The sequence below is a fragment of the Hyla sarda genome, chromosome 4 (assembly GCF_029499605.1).
Source record: "Hyla sarda isolate aHylSar1 chromosome 4, aHylSar1.hap1, whole genome shotgun sequence".
In the NCBI taxonomy this organism is placed as follows: domain Eukaryota; kingdom Metazoa; phylum Chordata; class Amphibia; order Anura; family Hylidae; genus Hyla; species Hyla sarda.
Genome location: NC_079192.1, coordinates 159,781,328 through 159,800,561, shown reverse-complemented (window position 1 = coordinate 159,800,561; position 19,234 = coordinate 159,781,328). Strand labels below are relative to the sequence as shown.

Below are 19,234 nucleotides of genomic sequence, written 5' to 3'. Positions count from 1 at the left end.
GTAAATTACTTTTATTAAAAAAATCTTAATCCTTCCAGTACTTATTAGCTGCTGAACACTACAGAGGAAATTATTTTCTTTTTGGAACACAGAGCTGTCTGCTGAATCACAAGCACAGTGCTCTCTGCTGACATGTCTGTCCATTTTAAGAACTGTCCAGAGTAGGAGAAAATCCCCATAGAAAATATATGCTGCTGTGGACAGTTCCAAAAATGTAAAGACAACAAGACAAAAGGATGCACTCCGTAGTGTAATACCTTCAGTCAAGAGGTACTAACGCACAATGTGAACTGTGCTTACCAGATAATGTTGTACCCGATCCAAGTACAACAATGGATAAAGGTGATAAGGGTAGAGGTCTCTGCAGCTGCTCCAGGCTTATATGAACACATTAAATAAAAATCTCCTCCAACAATCAGCAGGATAAAATCAAGCGCTGAGACCAGGATAAAATGAGGGATATTTATTACCCACAATGCAACCCATTTTGCAGGAGTTCCGCTTCTTTCGCCTGAAGAAGCGGAACTCCCGCGAAATGCGTTGCATTGTGGGTAATAAATATCCCTCATTTTATCGTGCTCTCAGTGCTTGATTTTATCCTGCTGGTTGTTGGAGGAGATTTTTATTTATCGAGTTCCTAAAATGGACTGAGATGTCAGCAGAGAGCACTGTGCTCGTGATGTCAGCAGAGAGCTCTGTTTCAAAAAGAAAATAATTTCCTCTGTAGTATTCAGCAGCTGATAAGTACTGGAAGGATTAAGATTTATTAATAGAAGTAATTTACAAATCTGTTTCCCTTTCTGGCACCAGTTGATTAAGAGAAAAGGGGAACTCAGGTGGAAAAAAAAATGTTTTCAAATCAACTGGTGCAAGAAAGTTAAACAGATTTGTAATTCCCTTCTATTTAAAAATGTTAATCCTTCTAGTACTTATCAGCTGCTGTAAACTAAAGATATACTACAGAGAAATTTTTTAAGTTCTTTCCAGCCTGACAACAGTGCTTAACAGAGAGCAGTGTTGTCAGACAGAAAAGAAATTCACAAATTTCTCTGTTTTATACAGCAGCTAAAGGAAGGATTAAGATTTTTTTTTTAATAGAAGTAATTTACAAATCTGTTTAACTTTCAGGCACCAGTTGATTTGAAATCATTTGTTTTCTACTTGTTTCCACTGGAGTTCCCCTTTAAGCAGCTCTGCCCCGCCGCCTTGACACTTGTCTGAGAATTAAAAGGAAGATTTTATAAGCTAGGCAACCTCTATCAGCTTCAGAAAAGGTACACTATGCTTTTATGCTTTTATACAGCTATCAAACCATGTCTGCAGCTCTAAGGACCAAATACAGCTGACAGATTCACTAAGACCCATTAGTTCTTTATTTAAATTTTTTTGTCATTGTAATTGTTTGAGAGTTATTATTTTTTTTGCAAGATAAGATAGATAGTAACCTAGTAACATAGTTCATGAGGTTGAAAAAAGACCAGAGTCCATCAAGTTCAACCTATATCCCTAATCAGTCCCTACTGAGTTGATCCAGAGGAAGGCAAAAAATCCTCATACTAGAGGTAAAAATTCCTTCCCGACTCCAAATATGGCATCAGAATAAATCCCTGGATCAACGTTCTGTCCCTATAAATCTAATATACATAACCAGCGATATTATTATTCTCCAAAAATGCATCCAGACCCCTTTTGAACTCTTTTACAGAGTTCACCATGACCACCTCCTCTGGGAGAGAATTCCACAGTCTCACTGCTCTTACAGTAAAGAACCCCCGTCTGTGCTGGTGTAGAAACCTTCTTTCCTCTAAACGTAGAGGATGCCCCCTTGTTATAGATACATTCCTGGGTATAAATAGATCATGGGAGAGATCTCTGTACTGCCCGCTGATATATTTATACATAGTTATTAGGTCGCCCCTAAGCCTTCTTTTTTCTTAACTAAATAACCCCAATTCTGCTAATCTTTCTGGGTACTGTAGTCCTCCCATTCCCCGTATTACTCTGGTTGCCCGTCTTTGAACCCTCTCCAGCTCCACTATATCTTTCTTGTACACTGGTGCCCAGTACTGGACACAGTATTCTATGTGTGGTCTGACTAGTGATTTGTAGAGCGGTAGAATTATTTCCTTGTCGTGGGCATCTATGCCCCTATTGATGCACCCCATGATTTTATTTGCCTTGGCAGCAGCTGCCCGACACTGGTCACTACAGCTAAATTTACTGTTAATTAAGACTCCCAAGTCCTTTTCCACGTCAGTCGTCCCAAGTGTGCTCCCATTTAATACATAATCCCAGCCTGGATTTTTCTTCCCCATGTGCATAACCTTACATTTATAAGTGTTGAACCTAATCTGCCACTTCCCAGCCCAAATCTCCAACCTATCCAGATCCATTTGTAATCGTGCATTGTCCTCTATAGTGTTTACAGCTTTACAGAGTTTAGTATAATCTGCAAAGACTGCTACTTTACTATTCAACCCCTCTACAAGGTCATTAATAAATATATTAAATAGAATAGGACCCAAGACTGACCCCTGTGGTACCCCACTAGTAACAGTCACCCAAAAAGAATAAGTACCATTAATAACAAACCTCTGTTTCCTATCACTGAGCCAGTTACTTACCCACTTGCACACATTTTTCCCCAGCTCGATCCTTCTCATTTTATGCACCAACCTTTTATGTGGCACCGTATGAAATGCTTTTGAAAAATTAAGCAATTCCCCCTGGTCCAGTCTGGAGCTCACCTCCTCATAAAAGCTTATCAGGTTAGTTTGAGAGGACCGATCCCTCATAAAACCATGCTGATATGGGGGCATACATTTATTTTTAACAAGATACTCCAAAATAGCATCTTTTAGAAAACCCTCAAACAATTTACATTTAACGGAGGTTAAAATAAAAGGCCTATAATTTGCCATGCACCAGTCCTGGGGAACAGACCCTGTTACTATAGAGTCCTTGAATATTAAAAATAGGGGTCTGTCTATTACATTACTTAATTCCTTTAGAACACGGAGGTGAATGCCATCTGGACCTGGTGAGTTGTCTATTTAGATTTTTTGAAGCCAGCACTGTACTTCTTCCTGCGTTAGACAGGTGACCTATACTGGGGAGTTTACCTTATCTCGCTGTATTTCACCATGCATTTTATTTTCCTCTGTAAATAAGTGGAGAAGAATGTGTTTAATATATTTGCTTTTTCCTTATCCCTGACTATAATATCTTTCTCAACAGTTTTTTAAAGGGCCAACACTTTTATTTTTTACTTTTTTGCTATTTATATAGTTAAAGAACATTTTGGGGTTAGTTTTACTCTCTTTGGCAATGAGTCTTTCTATATCTACTTTTGCGGCTTTTATCGTTTTTTTTTAACATATTCTACATTTTTTTCTATAGGTTTTTAATGCTTCTTCACTGCCGTCCTGTTTTAGTAAGTTAACCTGTTGGGGATGGAGGGCTTATGGGTACACCCTCACGTCCTGGTACTTAAGGTCTCGTCCCGTTCCCTGGGATTGAAGCACGCTCACAAGCAGAGCGCGCGTCAATCCCGGTGGGTCCAGACTGCTATCAGCAGCCAGGCACCCAGGGTTAGTGCCGGGCACCGCCGTTTGTACGATGCCTCGCTGTCCGATCTGTGATCTGCTGCTCCATGCTTGCTCAGCAGGCTGGAGCAGCAGAGCAATGATAACACTGATCAATGCTATGCTATGGCGTAGCATTGATCAGCACATGCACATGCGCATTTTTGGTCACTTCATATACCATAAAAAAACTAATAATAAGCGATAAAAAAGTCCCATCAAAATAAAAATTTAAAAGTTATAGGGGGTCAGAAGATGACAATTTTAAACATACTAATTTTGGTGCCTGTAGTTACAATTTTTTAAAAGTAGTGAAATAAAATAAAACCTACATATATTGGGTATCTTTGTTATCATATGGACCTACAGAATAAAGAAAAGTTGTCACTTTTACCTAAAAGTGCACTGCATAGAAACGGAAGCCCCCAAAAGTTACAAAATTGCGTTTTTTTTTTATTTCACCCTACAAATAATTTTTTTTTTGTTTTGCCACAGATTATGTTATAAAATAAGTGATGTCGGTACAAAGTAAAATTGGTGATGCAAAAAAAAAAAGCCCTTATATGGGTGTGTAGGTGCAAAATTGAAAGCGTTATGATTTTTAGAAGGGGAGGAGAAAAAATGAAAGTGCAACAACAAAAATTGCCCTCGTCTTTTAGGTCAAAATGGGCTTCGTCCCCAAGGGGTTAAATGCTTTATTTTTGTCATTTATTGCCCCCTTAACATTTTTATTCATCCACATTGGTTTTCTCCTATTCCTGGCCCTTTTATTCCCATAAGATGTATACCTCTTAAAAGTCTCCCATTTAGTGTCAGTATTCATGATTTTGAGAACATTATCCCATTTTATATTGTTAAGCGCTTCTTTGAGTGGATCAAACTTCACCTTCCTAAAGTTCATTGTTTTTGTGGCCCCTCAAGAGATTCCCTTATTGAAGAACAAGTTATAATGTATTATATTATGATCACTATTTCCTAGGTTTCCTTCTACCTACAACTTAGTTATTCCATTAGTTACCAGTTGTTCCAATGGCACAATTTTAGGATCAATACAACTTATTAAGTTTGTTAACTTATTATTCCTGAGGGGCTTTTTTGTGCTTTTTTTCTTGACAGAGAAACATTTTAATGCTTGCACCAGGAAAAAATGTTGCAAAAAGAGTGGAACATTTTTCAGCAAACAGGCAATTGATCGAAAATTTGCCACACTTTTTCAACAGAACCTATACAAAAACCTTTCACAAAGTCCTCCCGACTTTTCTAAGTCATTATTATAGCTTTGGGTGACATTTTGAGGGCTGCATTTTGAATTTTTTTTTAAACAAAGAGTCAAGGAACCATTCCCAAATAGGAAGGAACACCACATTACTCCATTATCCTGTTACTCCTGTCACTATTTGATTGACAGTCAGCTGGAAGCTGTTTCTTCCACCTGTATACAAGGTGAGATTGGAGATTTGGAAACAGGGCTCAGTTTTCAGCTGTCGATCAAACAGGAACGGGGGTGGGAGGGGGAATGAGGAAGATTTCCAGACCTCAGCACGTCTGGGGCTAGGGAACATCTCTTTGGCACAGGAGAATAAAAGCAGTGGTGTTTTCTGAAGATGAAGCATACTGTAGGTCCGAGGTTATTCAGGCAATATTCTGCATTTTTTTCTCATAGATTTCCATTGTTTTGTTTTTTTTTTTGGCTTACAAAATTTGAGAAATTTGTGAATTATATGATTTGAAAAGCAAAGTATGTGCTTGCAATAAGAGTAACTGTAAATGACATCATTAATCAGAGTCGCCCTATGCAATGTGACCTTGAGTGATGAATAACAACTACATCTCATGTATTCTAGGTTATTATCTGGATGTGGAAAATCAATGTGTGCCAAGTTGTCCACAGGGATTCTTTGGCGATCCATTCACTCAAACATGTGAAAAGTGTTCAGTGACCTGTAAAAGTTGTGCAGGTAGCAGTGAAAACTGTCTGAAATGTTACACACAAGAGCAAGGCCTGTTTCTTCATGAAGGACGCTGTCTTTCTCATTGTCCAGAGTAAGTAAAGGCAAGATAAAAAAAAAAAGAAAGAGAGATTTTGGCACCATATGGCACCATAATGCTGTATTTAAAATAATGACAACTTTATGGCTTATCTGGCTCATGTCGCTATGTAGATCAAAAGTAGTACACTTTCAGCAATCTGCTATCATAACGTATGTTAAAAATTAATATTATATATATATATATATATATATATATATATAAATATATACCTGCAACTTACATGAATTAAATAGTTACAATATATCCTATGAATGAAGGAATTCCATACTGCCACCTATTGGGCACACTTGGTACTGCTGTCTTTAGCTATTATAGTTGACATTTTACAATGAGCTCCAATATGGCATGGCATATCTTTTCATAAGTGTGAATCACAATTAATTGGCATTTCAAGGTTTAATGGTATTGCGGTCAATATAACCATAAAAAGTCTCCAACTCTTTAGAAAAGTCAACCAGGCAGGAGGCTTATCTGGAGCTGATGCAGTTGCCAATTTTTTAAAATCACCTTTTTATTTCTCAGCTAAGTGTCAAGAAGGAGGGGCCACAGCCTGGCATGCCTCATTGCTTGCCCTGTTCTTGACTAATGTACAGGTCTCTAAACATCAATCAAGTAGGGGCTTGACACTTGGCTGAGAAAAAAAAATGCTGTTATAAGTTTGGGAACCACTATGAGCTCCAGGAAGGTACAGTTTGTTTTATACCATTACAGTTATCCAATAGTGTCTGCAGCTCTTAGCATATAGAGCTGACATATTCACATTCATAAAGGGATTATGCAACATGAATGAGGTTAAAGAGGTTGTCTCATGGTGACCCTTTTACATGTAACCCGGGTATAAGGTTCAAGAAAGCATCTCTAAATCAGCAAGTCTTGTTGGGTGTTCCCTATATGCAGTGGTTAATATGTACAAAAAGTGATCCAAGGAAGGAAAAATTGTAAATTGGTGAAAGGGTCACTGACACCCAAGACTTATTAAGATTCAAAACGTGTGACCCATAATCCGGGACACAGAAAATGGGGATTTGATTCCAAAGCGCTTCTCCTCCGGTTAGTAAGTGGTAAGTCCAGGCAGGAAGATTCTTAGGTATATAAGGAATTTATTGCAACACTTAGTTTCGAGCCTTATGCCAGGCTCTTCCTCAGGCATATAAAATACACTGCACATGTTCAAGGTTAAAAAGCCCGGTTCAAATCTACATCCGGGTGAAAGGTCATGCATAACCCAATTTAAAATATCATAAAATAAAGAACATAAAGAAAAAACAATGAAGATAATGAAACACACAAACATTCTCATTAAAACATATAGTCATGAGCTATAAAATAAGGCGCAATACATTTGTTGTGGCAGCGCTGGAGGCTCGTAAAACCGCCGCTCATCACGGAGCTGCAGGTTACTGATATGCATGCGCTACTATGTAGCGACTTGTAAACAAATGGAGAGGCTTCAAACACATGGCTCTAAATCAATAGAGCGCATGCGCTAGAGTTAGTAAACAAAGGGGAATGTCAAACCGAGCTGTCACACAGCTACAAGGTAAGCGCTGGTACAAAACACTGTGATGAGAGAACGGAGTTGCCGCTCGCAACAGTGTTCATTCTATGGTGGAGAAAAATTTTGCCTCTAAGCGCGATCTTTTTATAACATGAAGCGTACAGCATAAATACATATATACAATAGGAATGATAGGAAATACTTAAAATTCTGCATAGGCAAATGAAACATAAATGGATTGTTTCTCTTTCTTTCATTATGAGAGAAATTATTTTATAAAATTGATATTTTCCTTCCCTTTTTAAAACAGAAATTGTCTTGGCTTACATAATATAATTTAATTATGTGTAACTACAACACATGAGGGGCTTTAGTGTCGCGGCTCCGTGATACAGGGCCAGCAACATAATTGGACCTGGGCAAGCAGCATAATTATCATGAGGCAAGGAACAGAATTAAAAAATAATAATATAATAATAGTAATAGTAAAAAGGAGCATGCTTAATGTGGAAAAAATTAATTTTTCTCATTAATATGAAAGATTGACTACATAAAAGTTGCAGACTCAACTTACATGGACTAATCCAGAAGAGACCACACCATTGTCCCACATTGGGGACCTGTCCTTAAGGGAAGTTACCATATGAAAAATGAGTGGAAAAGGACCCCCAAAGAGGTACAATTAAGAGAACAGTAAAGCAGTGTTGTTATAATCACATGTCATTCCTGAAAGGGGTATTGGATCTCAGAAAAAAACCAAAGGAGGCCTATTACAAAAGTATGTAAGGTCCATATAGAAATGTATAAAAACGGTGATAGATTATAAAAGGGAATAAATGATAAATATGGAACAGCAGTGTACTTGTGGGCTCATAGTATCGTTTCCACCGTTTCATTAAGCCCCTTTGGTGCAATTGTTAACAACTTGTACATCCAATAGATCTCTTTCTTCTTTAGCGTATCAAAATGATTGGCAGTATCGGCTGAAATATGGTCAATAGGAGTTACTGTATAAGTATCCTGTTCACCTGGGTGAACCATGGCACAATGTCTGGAAACCCCATGGAGAAGGAATTTATTCTTGACATTTTGCCTGTGTTTATTAAACCGGTTGCGGAGGGGTTGGATAGTCCGACTTACATACTGCAGGTTACATCTGCATTCCAGCAAATATATGACATAGGAGGAACTACATGTTAATCTGTGTTTTATTATAAATTCTTCCCCAGTGACATTTGAGGAGAATGTTGTCCGTTTATTCTGGATCTCCCTGCAGCACAAACACCTCTTGCTGTTACACCTAGACCATCCTGCGGGTAAAGGAGATTTCTTCGATGTTGGTTTATGTTGTTTTATCACGCTGGCTGCGAGAATGTTTTTTAGGGTGGGAGCCCTGCGGTATGTAACCAATGGTCTGTTTGGAAGGATATTATTCAGAACAGAATCATTCTGCAGAATATGCCAGTGTTTGTCCAGAGTTTTTCTGATGTTATTAGCAGAATCACAAAAGGTGGTGATGAAGTTGAGTTTTTGTACTTCTCCGGTCTCTTTATTTTGCTTGGGTTTCAGGCAATCCGATTGTGTTTGATCCTTTACTCTATTGTAAGCGTCCCGGATAATTGATCTGGGGTACTTTTTCTCTTTGAATCTATTGTATAGGATCTTTGCCTGTGCTTCAAATGTCTCATTGTCTGTGCAATTTTTCTTGATCCTTTTGTACTGCCCATATGGTACATTATTTAGCCATTGTTTTTTGTGGGCACTGTTGTACTCCAGGTATCTATTCACGTCCACTGTTTTAAAATATGTGGACGTAATTTAACTGGAGTGATTGTGTGTAATATTTAAATCCAAAAAATTGATATTATCCTCACTGAATTCAATTGTGAATTTGATTCCCCAATCATTAGAGTTGAGATGGGTCAAAAAAGATTTTATTGACGTAGGTGGACCTTTCCATAGGAAAAACAAATCGTCAATGTAACGGCGGAACAGTTGGTTATGGGAATGATGTTCTGAGGATCCCATAACATATTTGTCCTCAAATGCCCCCATAAAAAGATTGGCGTATGAGGGCACCACCTTGGACCCCATAGACGTCCCATTGCATTGGTGGTACACTTGTCTATTGTACATGAAATAGTTGTTATCTAGTATAAATTTAAGACTCTTGATAATGAAGTTTCTATGTTCCTTGGTAATATTAGTGTCCTTGGCTAAATAATCATCCACACACTGCACTCCAATGTTGTGGCCAATATTGGTGTAAAGTGATGTGACATCACAAGTTATAAGATATACACCCGGTTCCCATTTCACAGTGAGCAGTTGTTCTACGAGCTGAGTTGACAATAAATTCCTTATATACCTAAGAATCTTCCTGCCTGGACTTACCATTTACTAACAGGAGGAGAAGCGCTTTGGAATCAAATCCCCATTTTCTGTGTCCCGGATTATGGGTCACACGTTTTGAATCTTACCTTGATACTGAGCGTTTAGGACACTCAGAGGGGATCCTGGAGCAGCTGACCTCACGTCAATTGAGTGATTCTACATGCCTGCATAGGTGTTGTGCCCTCAGCACAACGCCCTCCGGTAAGCCTTACACTTGGTTTCCTAAGGGGCTCACCTATTCTGACATATTACACTAGGAGCGCATCTATTTCCTTTTTTTTTCATACCCAAAACTTATTGGCGTGTTTGCTAATAGAAAGCTAGTGCAACTGGTCCACTGCCACATAGGAACTCCTGTAATAAAAATTGCTGATCAATTTAAAAGTATAAGTACATGATAGCTTGCTGCATGTTGGACTGCATAACCACATATCATTCAGAGTGACCATACTGGATGTGTGTGTGCATAACTAAATGAAGAAGAGATGGCACCAGAGTGCAATATGGGGAGAAGGAATCATTGGGTCCTGGAATTTATGTAGATAACTTGACATGTATCATCTACCTAAACATTCCAAAAAAAGGAATCAAGGTGTAAAAAGGAATGATTTGCTTTATTAAAGGGGTATTACGGGCAAAAAACATCTTATCCCCTATCAAAGGATAGGGGATAAGATGTCCGATCGCAGGGGACCTGCCGCTGGGACCCCCCACAATCTCCCTGCAGCAGTCTGCATTCTATGCGTAGCTGCATCTGCAGTTTCGGAAACTGCCGAGCTTCCGAGACGGAGATGTGACGTCATGCCACGCCCCCTCCATTAATTTCTATGGGAGGGGGTGTAACGGCCGCAACACCCCCTCCCATAGACATGAATGGAGGGGGCGTGGCGTGACGTCACGTCCCCGTCTCGGAAGCCCAGCAGTTTCTGAAACTGCAGACGCAGCTATGCATAGAATGCGGGCTAGTGCAGGGAGATCGTGGGGGTCCCAGCGGCGGGACCCCCGCGATCAGACATCTTATCCCCCATTCTTTCGATAGGGGATAAGATGTTTTTGCCCGGAATACCCCTTTAATTACTCAACATGCAGGTAGAACAGGTACAAAATAAAAAACAGCCACACATCTGCCTTGTCCATCATGTTCTATACTGTACTGCTGCTGCTGGGAACCCTACCCAGCATAAATATTAAAAAGGTATAAAGCATTATTTTATTTTTTTTTTGGCTGAACTCAATCTGACTGACGATTCTAATAAATCCGACCTGAAAATTTTTTTGGAAAACATTAAACAGGTGGTTTTATAATTTTATTGCTGAGATCAATGCATATATGGTATACAAGCTTATAATAGGTCCATAGAATTTCCATGTACAGGGCAACAATACATCACCATAATAAACTTCAATGGGTACCTCTTATTTCATTAAAGAGGTTATCCACCATAAGGTGTTATTAGTACATACCTGTCAGACAGTAGTGGACATGCTTAGAAGGATCCGCGCTTGTCTTGGGGCTAAATGGCTATGTTTTGAGATTACCATGAAGCTGAGGCTATCTTTCTGTGAACTTGCTATTTCCTGTTGGAATGCATTCCCTTAAACTACAAATCCCATCATTCCTTGTGTGAGATGACTTTTCTCTCTCATTGAACCCACCCCTTGAAACACACTTGTGATCTCGTCAATGCAATAGACCAGTGTTTTCTAACCAGGGTGCATCCAGCTGCTGCAAAACTACAATTCTTGCAGAATGATCGCCCTCACACCCAAAAGTCACTCTACACATTAAAGTAAAGACAGGTTCCCTCTGATCCCCTGACTTGTGATACAATGTCTCGGGCCCCACTGCAACATGGGAAGTCCTAAAACATTACTCATTTTGTATGCTGTTAAAAATAAACCTTGCGGCAAAAATCACAGAAGAATAGTAATAGAAAAGTACAGAAACTATATTATGAACTACACTAACTTTACAACCCCGGAATACCCCTTTAAGAGGAATACAGAGGGGAATAACAAAACTGTGGGATGTTCATTTAAATTACATATTAGATAGACATAATATGGACTTATTTCTAAAACTGTACCATATAGAACATCATATGGTGTCCATGAGGACTCACCATACCGAGTCAATACAGTCTCCACCACATGGCTTTGCCATGTGCATGCCTCATGGAGTTTAATTGGAAAACAAGGCTAAATGAATGGTATGTAGGCAAAGCTTGGATGCATCCATCATGTAAGATAATCCCTGTAGATGTTTTTGCAATGCCCCACTGAACTATTTTACATTCAATGGGGGAGATTTATCAAAACCTGTGCAGAGGAAGAGTGGTGCAGTTGCCCATAGCAACCAATCAGATTGCTTCTTTCATTTTCCACAGGCCTCTAAAGAGGCCTGTGAAAAATGAAAGAAGCAATCTGATTGGTTACTATAGGCAACTGCACCACTCTTCCTCTGCACAGGTTTTCATAAATCTCCCCAAATGTGTGTAGCTAGAAATAAATGCAGTTTGTAGTTTTCATGAATATATTTCTCCCTACAGTGGTTTTGGTTGTTTATTGCAGAAGTCTGATCAATGTTTTTACTTCCTTACAGTGGCTACTTCGAAAACATTGAAGGCACATGTGAACCATGCGAGGGTTCCTGCTGGACCTGTGAGGGAAGCAAAGTGGATTGCTTGTCCTGTGTGGATGGCTTATACCTGGAGAACAACAAGTGCCTTCCTAATTGCTCTCTGAGGTATTATCCGAATGAGGAAAGCATCTGCAGGCACTGTCCAGCCCACTGCACTGTCTGTGCAGACGAAAGAACCTGTCTTGGTATAACTTAACTTTATTACATACATATTCATAGCACATGTACAGCATATATATGTATATTTTATCTCACGTGAGTACACCCCTCACATTTATGTGAATATTTTATTCTATCTTTTCAAGTGACAACACTGAAGAAATGGTGCTCTGCTACAATATAAAGTAATGAGTGCACAGCCTGTATAATAGTGTTTAATGTTGCTGTCCCCTCAAAATAACTCTTTACTAATATCTAAACCTTGGCAACAAAAGTCATTTTCCCTCCCTAACCCAATGTGAATGGGTTACAAGGTTTCAGGTGGGAATGGGGAGCAGGTGTCTTAAATTTTGTTATCGCTCTCACATTCTTTCATATAGGTCACTGGAAGTTCAACACGGCACCTCATGACAAAAACTCTCTGAGGATTGGAAAAAAAAGAGTTGTATCTCTGCCCAAAGACAGCCTAGGCTGTAAGAAGATGGCCAAGGCCCTGAAACTGAATTGCAGCATAGTGGGCAAGACCATTTCACAGGACAGGTTCCACACAGAACAGGCCTGGCTGTGGTCATCAAAAGAAGTTGAGTGCACATGCTCAGCGTCATATCCAGATGTTATCTTTAGTAAATAGACATAAGAGTGCTATAATAGACATAGCTTTGCTGCATAGATTGAAGGAGTGTGGGTGGGGGGGGGGAGGCACCTTGTGAGTGCTCAGAAACATGCGCTGAACACTGCATCAAATTGGTGTACTTGGTTGTTTTCCCAAAAGTAAGCCATTTCTAAAAATTAAGTCCTAGAGAGCCTGAAAACAGTTTGCTTAATGTACTGTGGTCTGATGAGACAAACATAAACCTATTTGGTTCAGTTGGTGTCAAGTGTGTGTCGCAGCAACCAGGTGAGGAGTACAAAGTCAAGTGTGTCTTGCCTACAGTCAAGCATGGTGATTAGAGTGTCATGGTCTGGGGCTGCATAAGTGCTGCTAACACTGAGGAGCTACGGTTTATTGAGGAACCCACAAATCCCAACATGTATTGTGACATACTGAAGCAGAGCATGATCCCGTCCCTCCAGAGACTGGGCCGCATGGCAGTATTCCAACAGGATAACAACCTTAAACACACCTCCAAGACGACCACTGCCTTGCTAAGGAAGCTGAGGGTGAAGATAATTGACTGGCCAAGCATGTCTCCAGACCTAAACCCTATTGAGCATCTGTGGGGCATCCTCAAATTGAAGGTGGAGGCCACAACGCTTCTAACATCCACCTGCTCTGTTATGCCATCATGTAGGAGTGGAAGAGGACTCCAGTGGCAACCTATGAAACTCTGAGGAACTCCATGCCCAAGAGGCTTAAGACAGTGCTGAAAAATAATGGTGACCACACAAAATATTGACACCTTGGGCCCAATTTGGACATTTAAACATTTGTTGCCAAAGTTTTTGACAAGGTGTTGAGTTATTTTGAGGGGACACAACATTAAACACTGTTGTACAGGCTGTGCACTTACTATGTAGCTGAGGGTCATTTCTTCAGTGTCTTCACATGAAAAGATAGAATAAAGTATGTACAAAAATGTGAGGGGTGGACTCATGTATGTGAGATACTGTATATACACAGTACTAGCTACAATGTTTTCACTATTATTCAATATACTGAAATCGATCAGAAAGCTTTGCATTCTAGGCCCACATTTCCACACTTTTTTTTTGCAATGCAAATGACAACAGAGTACATAAGGCAATACATCAGTACATAGAAGAAAAATGTGTAAACCAGTGTGTGTGTGTGCGTGCATGATTAAAAAAGTGTGCATGATTTCCTTGCTAATAAAAAATGGAGTGTTAATATTACCATGTGCTTAAAGGGGTACTCCGCCCCTAGACATCTTATCCCCTATCCAAAGGATAGGGGATAAGATGTCAGATCACCGGTGTCCCGCTGCTGGGGACCCCCGGGATTGCCGCTGCGGCACCGTGCAATCATTACTGCACAGAGTGAGTTCGCTCTGCACGTAATGACGGGCGATACAGGGGCCGGAGCATCGTTACGTCACGGCTCTGCCCCTCGTGATGTCATGGCACGCCCCCTCAATACAAGTCTATGGGAGGGGGCGTGCTGGTCATCACGCCCCCGCCATAGACTTGCATTAAGGGGGCGGGTCGTGATGTCACAAGGGGCGGAGCCATGACATCACGCTGCTCCGTCCCCTGTATCGCCCACCATTAGGCACAGAGCGAACTCGCTCTGTACAGCAATGATAGCGCAGTGCCGCAGCGGCGATCCCGGGGGTCCCCAGCAGCGGGACCCCCGCGATCTGACATCTTATCCCCTATCCTTTGGATAGGGGATAAGATGTCTAGGGGCAGAGTACCCCTTTAAGGCGTAAACATGCATTCTGCAATGCCATTGCCAATTCTCCATAGTACCTAATAACTTTGAAATTAAGATGGAAGACACATAATAGGATGGGATAAAATTGTATGAAACATGTTAGTGGGGAATATATTTCAATCCCATGCAGATAGACTTATCCAGTATCAACATGGGTGATTTTATACTGTACATAGGAACTTAGAAAATTGTCAGAAAAGAAAATCTTGTCCATCTAGTCTGCCCTTATATTATATTTTTTTACCTCAGGATATGTATATGTATATCCCAGGTATGCTTAGATTTAATATATTTAAAGGGACACTGTCATCAGTTTTATGGTGCCCAAACCTCGAGCAGGAGAAAAATTGTGCATGCTTTGCCAGTCCAGGCAACTATGACAGTATCACAGTAATACCATTGTGTATCATTGTGTCCTGGACTGGAGATGTGTACACCAGTTTCATGGTGCCTGGGGTCTGGGCAGCTTTAAACTAATGCAGGATCCCCCTTAAGGTTGTATGTCTGCCACTGCAGGAGTCCGGGATAACTCGCTCTTTGAGGCCTTGAACATTTCCCTATTTGGTTTGGATAGACCTTTATCTACAACTATGTTTATAATAATTATTATGGCCATTATCACTGTAGCCACAAAATTTAGTCTTTAGGACCCATGGGCGTAACTTCCAGGTTAATAGGTATAGCAGTTGCTATAAGGGTTCAACACTTAAGAGGGGGGTCATCTCCACTTAGACATTAGGTGCAGTTTGTAGTCACTATGGATGTATGAATGGGACATCACTATTTGCATTATTTCTGTGCTGTTATATCTTTGCATTATTCCTGTTCTTTGACATGAAGTTGTCATACCGGTATCTGCATGATTGTTTTGATAGCATACAATGATATGCATTTTTCTGTAATGTGACATCACTGTATAAATACTAGGCTGTAAGGTGTGATGTCACTGAGTTGATCATGCAGGTATTGTGACATCACTATGCTCCTTGTCCTCGTATGCTCCTTATACTATGTGTGTTAATACCCTGTGCTATAACTGCACTTCATGCATTATCCTACTGTTGTGGTATTGTGTTCATTCTCCCTGTGCTGTGTGACATTACTGTGTGTTAGTGCCCTGTGCTATAACTGTACTACATGCATTAACCTACTATTGGAAAATCGCTGTGTGCATAATCCATGTGCATTAGGGAAACATAAATAATTATAAGAATTTCATTTTCAGAATTTTCAGCTGAAGGTGACCATGGTGGAGTGGACCCTATCCTAAACTTGCCATAGGGCCCCATGGTTATTTGTTGCACCATTGCTAGGAACCCATTAGTAAATGATGTGCTCAGGCCAAACTGATCCAGTGGTTTATTCTCTTTCATTAGGCAGGTGAAGGACTTCTAATGATTAAACATTATGTTTCATGGCAGTATTATTAATATATGTTATGTCATAGTATAGCTATTGGAACAGGAAGGATGTGTCGCACTGGTTATACCTATGCTAGGATTTATTCGATCATAGGCCGCAGGTCTGTGCTAAAATGGTATCTTTTCCAGCAAATGCTGGGCTACTAAAGGGCTTATTAAGTTTAGAAAAAATTATCCCCCATCCTTTGTCAGATCAATGGGGGGGTCCTGCAATCTCCTGCACGGAGCGGGGGTTGGCATGCGCTACATATTTATCTCTATAGGAGGGCCGAAGCGATGTACTGGTGTATCTCTGGCTCTCCTACAGAGATGCACAGAGGGGACAAATCGACGACCGCTTCGTCCAATGGTCGATACAGTTCTGTGCAGGAGGAGCCCCAATCTGACATTTATCCCGTATCCTTTGGATAGGAGATACATTTTTTTTAGTTGGATTACTCCTTTAGGGTATGTTCCCACACAGCGTATTTTGCTGCGTATTTGCTGCGTATTTGGTGCTGCGTATTTTCCTACCCATTGACTTCAACAGAGAAAATAAAATACGCAGCAGCAAATACGCAGCAAATACGCCATGTGGGAATGTACCCTAAAGCATCTGCATACTTTTTTTTTTTTTTTTTTTTTTTTTGCTGTATACGAAGCATAGTCCATAGACTTATTTTTTTTTTACTGTTGAACACAGTATAAAGAAACCAAACAATGCATTTTTTTTTTTTTTTTAAGCTTCTCTTAGGGGCATCTGTTTTCAAAGATTTCTGTGATATACCTTCAGTGGATTAAAATCAAAACATACTTTTAGATAATCATATTTTTAAAACATATTTTATGGTTAACACCAGGGTTACAGCTTTGTCACCTCTTTATTGTACCATTTTAAGAAATAAGAATAAAAAGAATTTGACAGCCAGTTCAGGTAATACTTTCCAAATTGTATTTCAGGAGGTTCTCTGATTTCTAACCATCAAGACTTGTATTCATTACATGAGTGGCCGCGGTATTGTGCATAAGTCATTTACGTAAAAAATCTATTTATAATAAAATAAAATAATAAAAAAATGTATTTCAAAAAAATAGGACTCTTTTTGCAGTGTGAACATATGTGGAACATTTAGCTTTGTTCCTTCTTTTCCAGTGTTAACTTTTATAAATTATGGTATCTGAAGATTAATGAACATTCTCAGAGGCGTGGGCTCCAGAAAATGTGTTTTTAATTTGTCTAATTATTGAACTGGGAAGTTGCTCTGTGGTGAATATTAGTCTGCTAGCCTCCTACATCAATGCTAAGCTTGAAGTAATCTAAAAGAAAAATGTAAAGTTTTTTTATTATCTAGGATTAGAAAAATACAGTTGCTTTTTTATTTTTACAGAAACAGTGACACACCTGTTCTCATATTGTGAGGGGTATTGCTGCTCAGTTCCATTGAAATGAATGGAACAGAGTTGTGATACCACATACAACCTTAGGACAAGTGTACAATAAAGCAGCTATGTTTTTCTAATCCTTTAAGGCCCCTTTTCTACACAGTTTTTTTCTTCAGAAGTTAACTCCCATTTTACGTTCATCTGTTGTTTTGTCGGTTTTTAGAAATGTAGTGTCCCAGTATGACTGTATCCCAAAATTGGAGAGATTTGCTAATGTATTTTTGTATATTGCCCTAAATTATTGCATACACTGAGTTCTTGCATAATGTAAAGGGTTAACATTTCTTGCATACAGTTTTATGGTGATTTGGTCACATGCTACTCCTAGCCAGTCATTGAAGAGACAAAATACAGGAACTGTGGGTGGGAAAACCAGGACTCTGTGCACTGAGGACAAGCAGGGCTCTGTACACTGAGGACAAGCAGGGCTCTGTACACTGAGGGCAAGCAGGGCTCTGTGCACTGGGGACAAGCATGGCTCTGTGCTCTGAGGAAAAGCAAGGCTCTGTACACTGAGGACAAGCAGGGCTCTGTGAACTGAGGACAAGCAGGGCTATGTATACTTAGGGCTCTGTACACTGAGGACAAGCAGGGCTCATACACTGAGGACAAGCAGGGCTCTGTGCACTGAGGACAAGCAGGGCTGTGTGCACTGAGGACAAGCAGGGATCCATACACTGAGGACAAGCAGGGCTCTGAGGACAAGCAGGGCTCTGTGCAGTGAGGACAAGCAGGGCTCTGTGCAGTGAGGACAAGCAGGGCTCTGTGCCGCGAAGACAAGCAGGGCTCTGTGCACTGAGGACAAGCAGGGCTCTGTGCACTGAGGCCAAGCAGGGCTCTGTGCACTGAGGACAAGCAGGGCTCTGTGCACTGAGGACAAGCAGGGCTCTGTACATTGAGGACAAGCAGGGCTCTGTGCACTGAAGACAAGCAGGGCTCTGTGCACTGAGGACAAGCAGGGCTATGTACACTGAGGACAAGCAGGGCTCTGTGCAGTGAGGACAAGCAGGGCTCTGTGCAGTGAGGACAAGCATGGCTCTGTACACTGAGGACAAGCAGGGCTCTGAGGACAAGCAGGGCTCTGTACACTGAGGACAAGCAGGGCTCTGTGCATTGAGGACAAGTAGGGATCAGAGCACTGAGGCTCTGTCACATGCCCCCAACTCACACAGCAGGATGATTGACAAGCCAGGAGCCTGCACAGAGCCCTGCTTGTCCCACCCTCACTTACTGTATTTTGTCTCTGCACAGAGATATACAGGCAATAGCTGCAGGAACAAGACAGAATCTTTCGCTCAAAAATATACACAGTTTCTAACCAATGTATATTACAAATATACATATATTATCTACATAATATTAAAACGTATTTGCAATGGACGGGTATGCTTTAACCCCTTAAGGACACATGACGTTCTCATACGTCTCCATTTCCGAGTCCTTAAGGACACATGACGTATGAGAACGTCATGTGTTTTACTGGCCCCCCGCAACCATCTGGAGCGGAGCCGGTGCCCGATGCCTGCTGAAATTGTTCAGCAGGTATCGGGGCATATTGCCCAGGGGGGTCATGATGACCCCCCATGTCGGTGATGGCCGCAGATCGCTGGACAATTCAGTCCAGCGATCTGCAGCGGATTCCGGGTCAATCGGGTCTCCAGTGACCCG

General features: G+C 40.6%; 1 protein-coding gene across 2 annotated transcripts in view; it reads left to right on the top strand.

Annotated features, from left to right (window-relative positions):
• LOC130368607 (proprotein convertase subtilisin/kexin type 5-like) overlaps positions 1-19,234 on the top strand; it is a 154,266-nt gene that overhangs the window by 38,527 nt on the left and 96,505 nt on the right. For both annotated transcript variants that reach the window (XM_056572514.1, XM_056572515.1), the window contains 2 exons: positions 5,429-5,627; positions 12,131-12,354. In XM_056572514.1, coding sequence (XP_056428489.1) covers positions 5,429-5,627; positions 12,131-12,354 — 423 coding nt within the window. The remainder of the gene's footprint in view (positions 1-5,428; positions 5,628-12,130; positions 12,355-19,234) is intronic.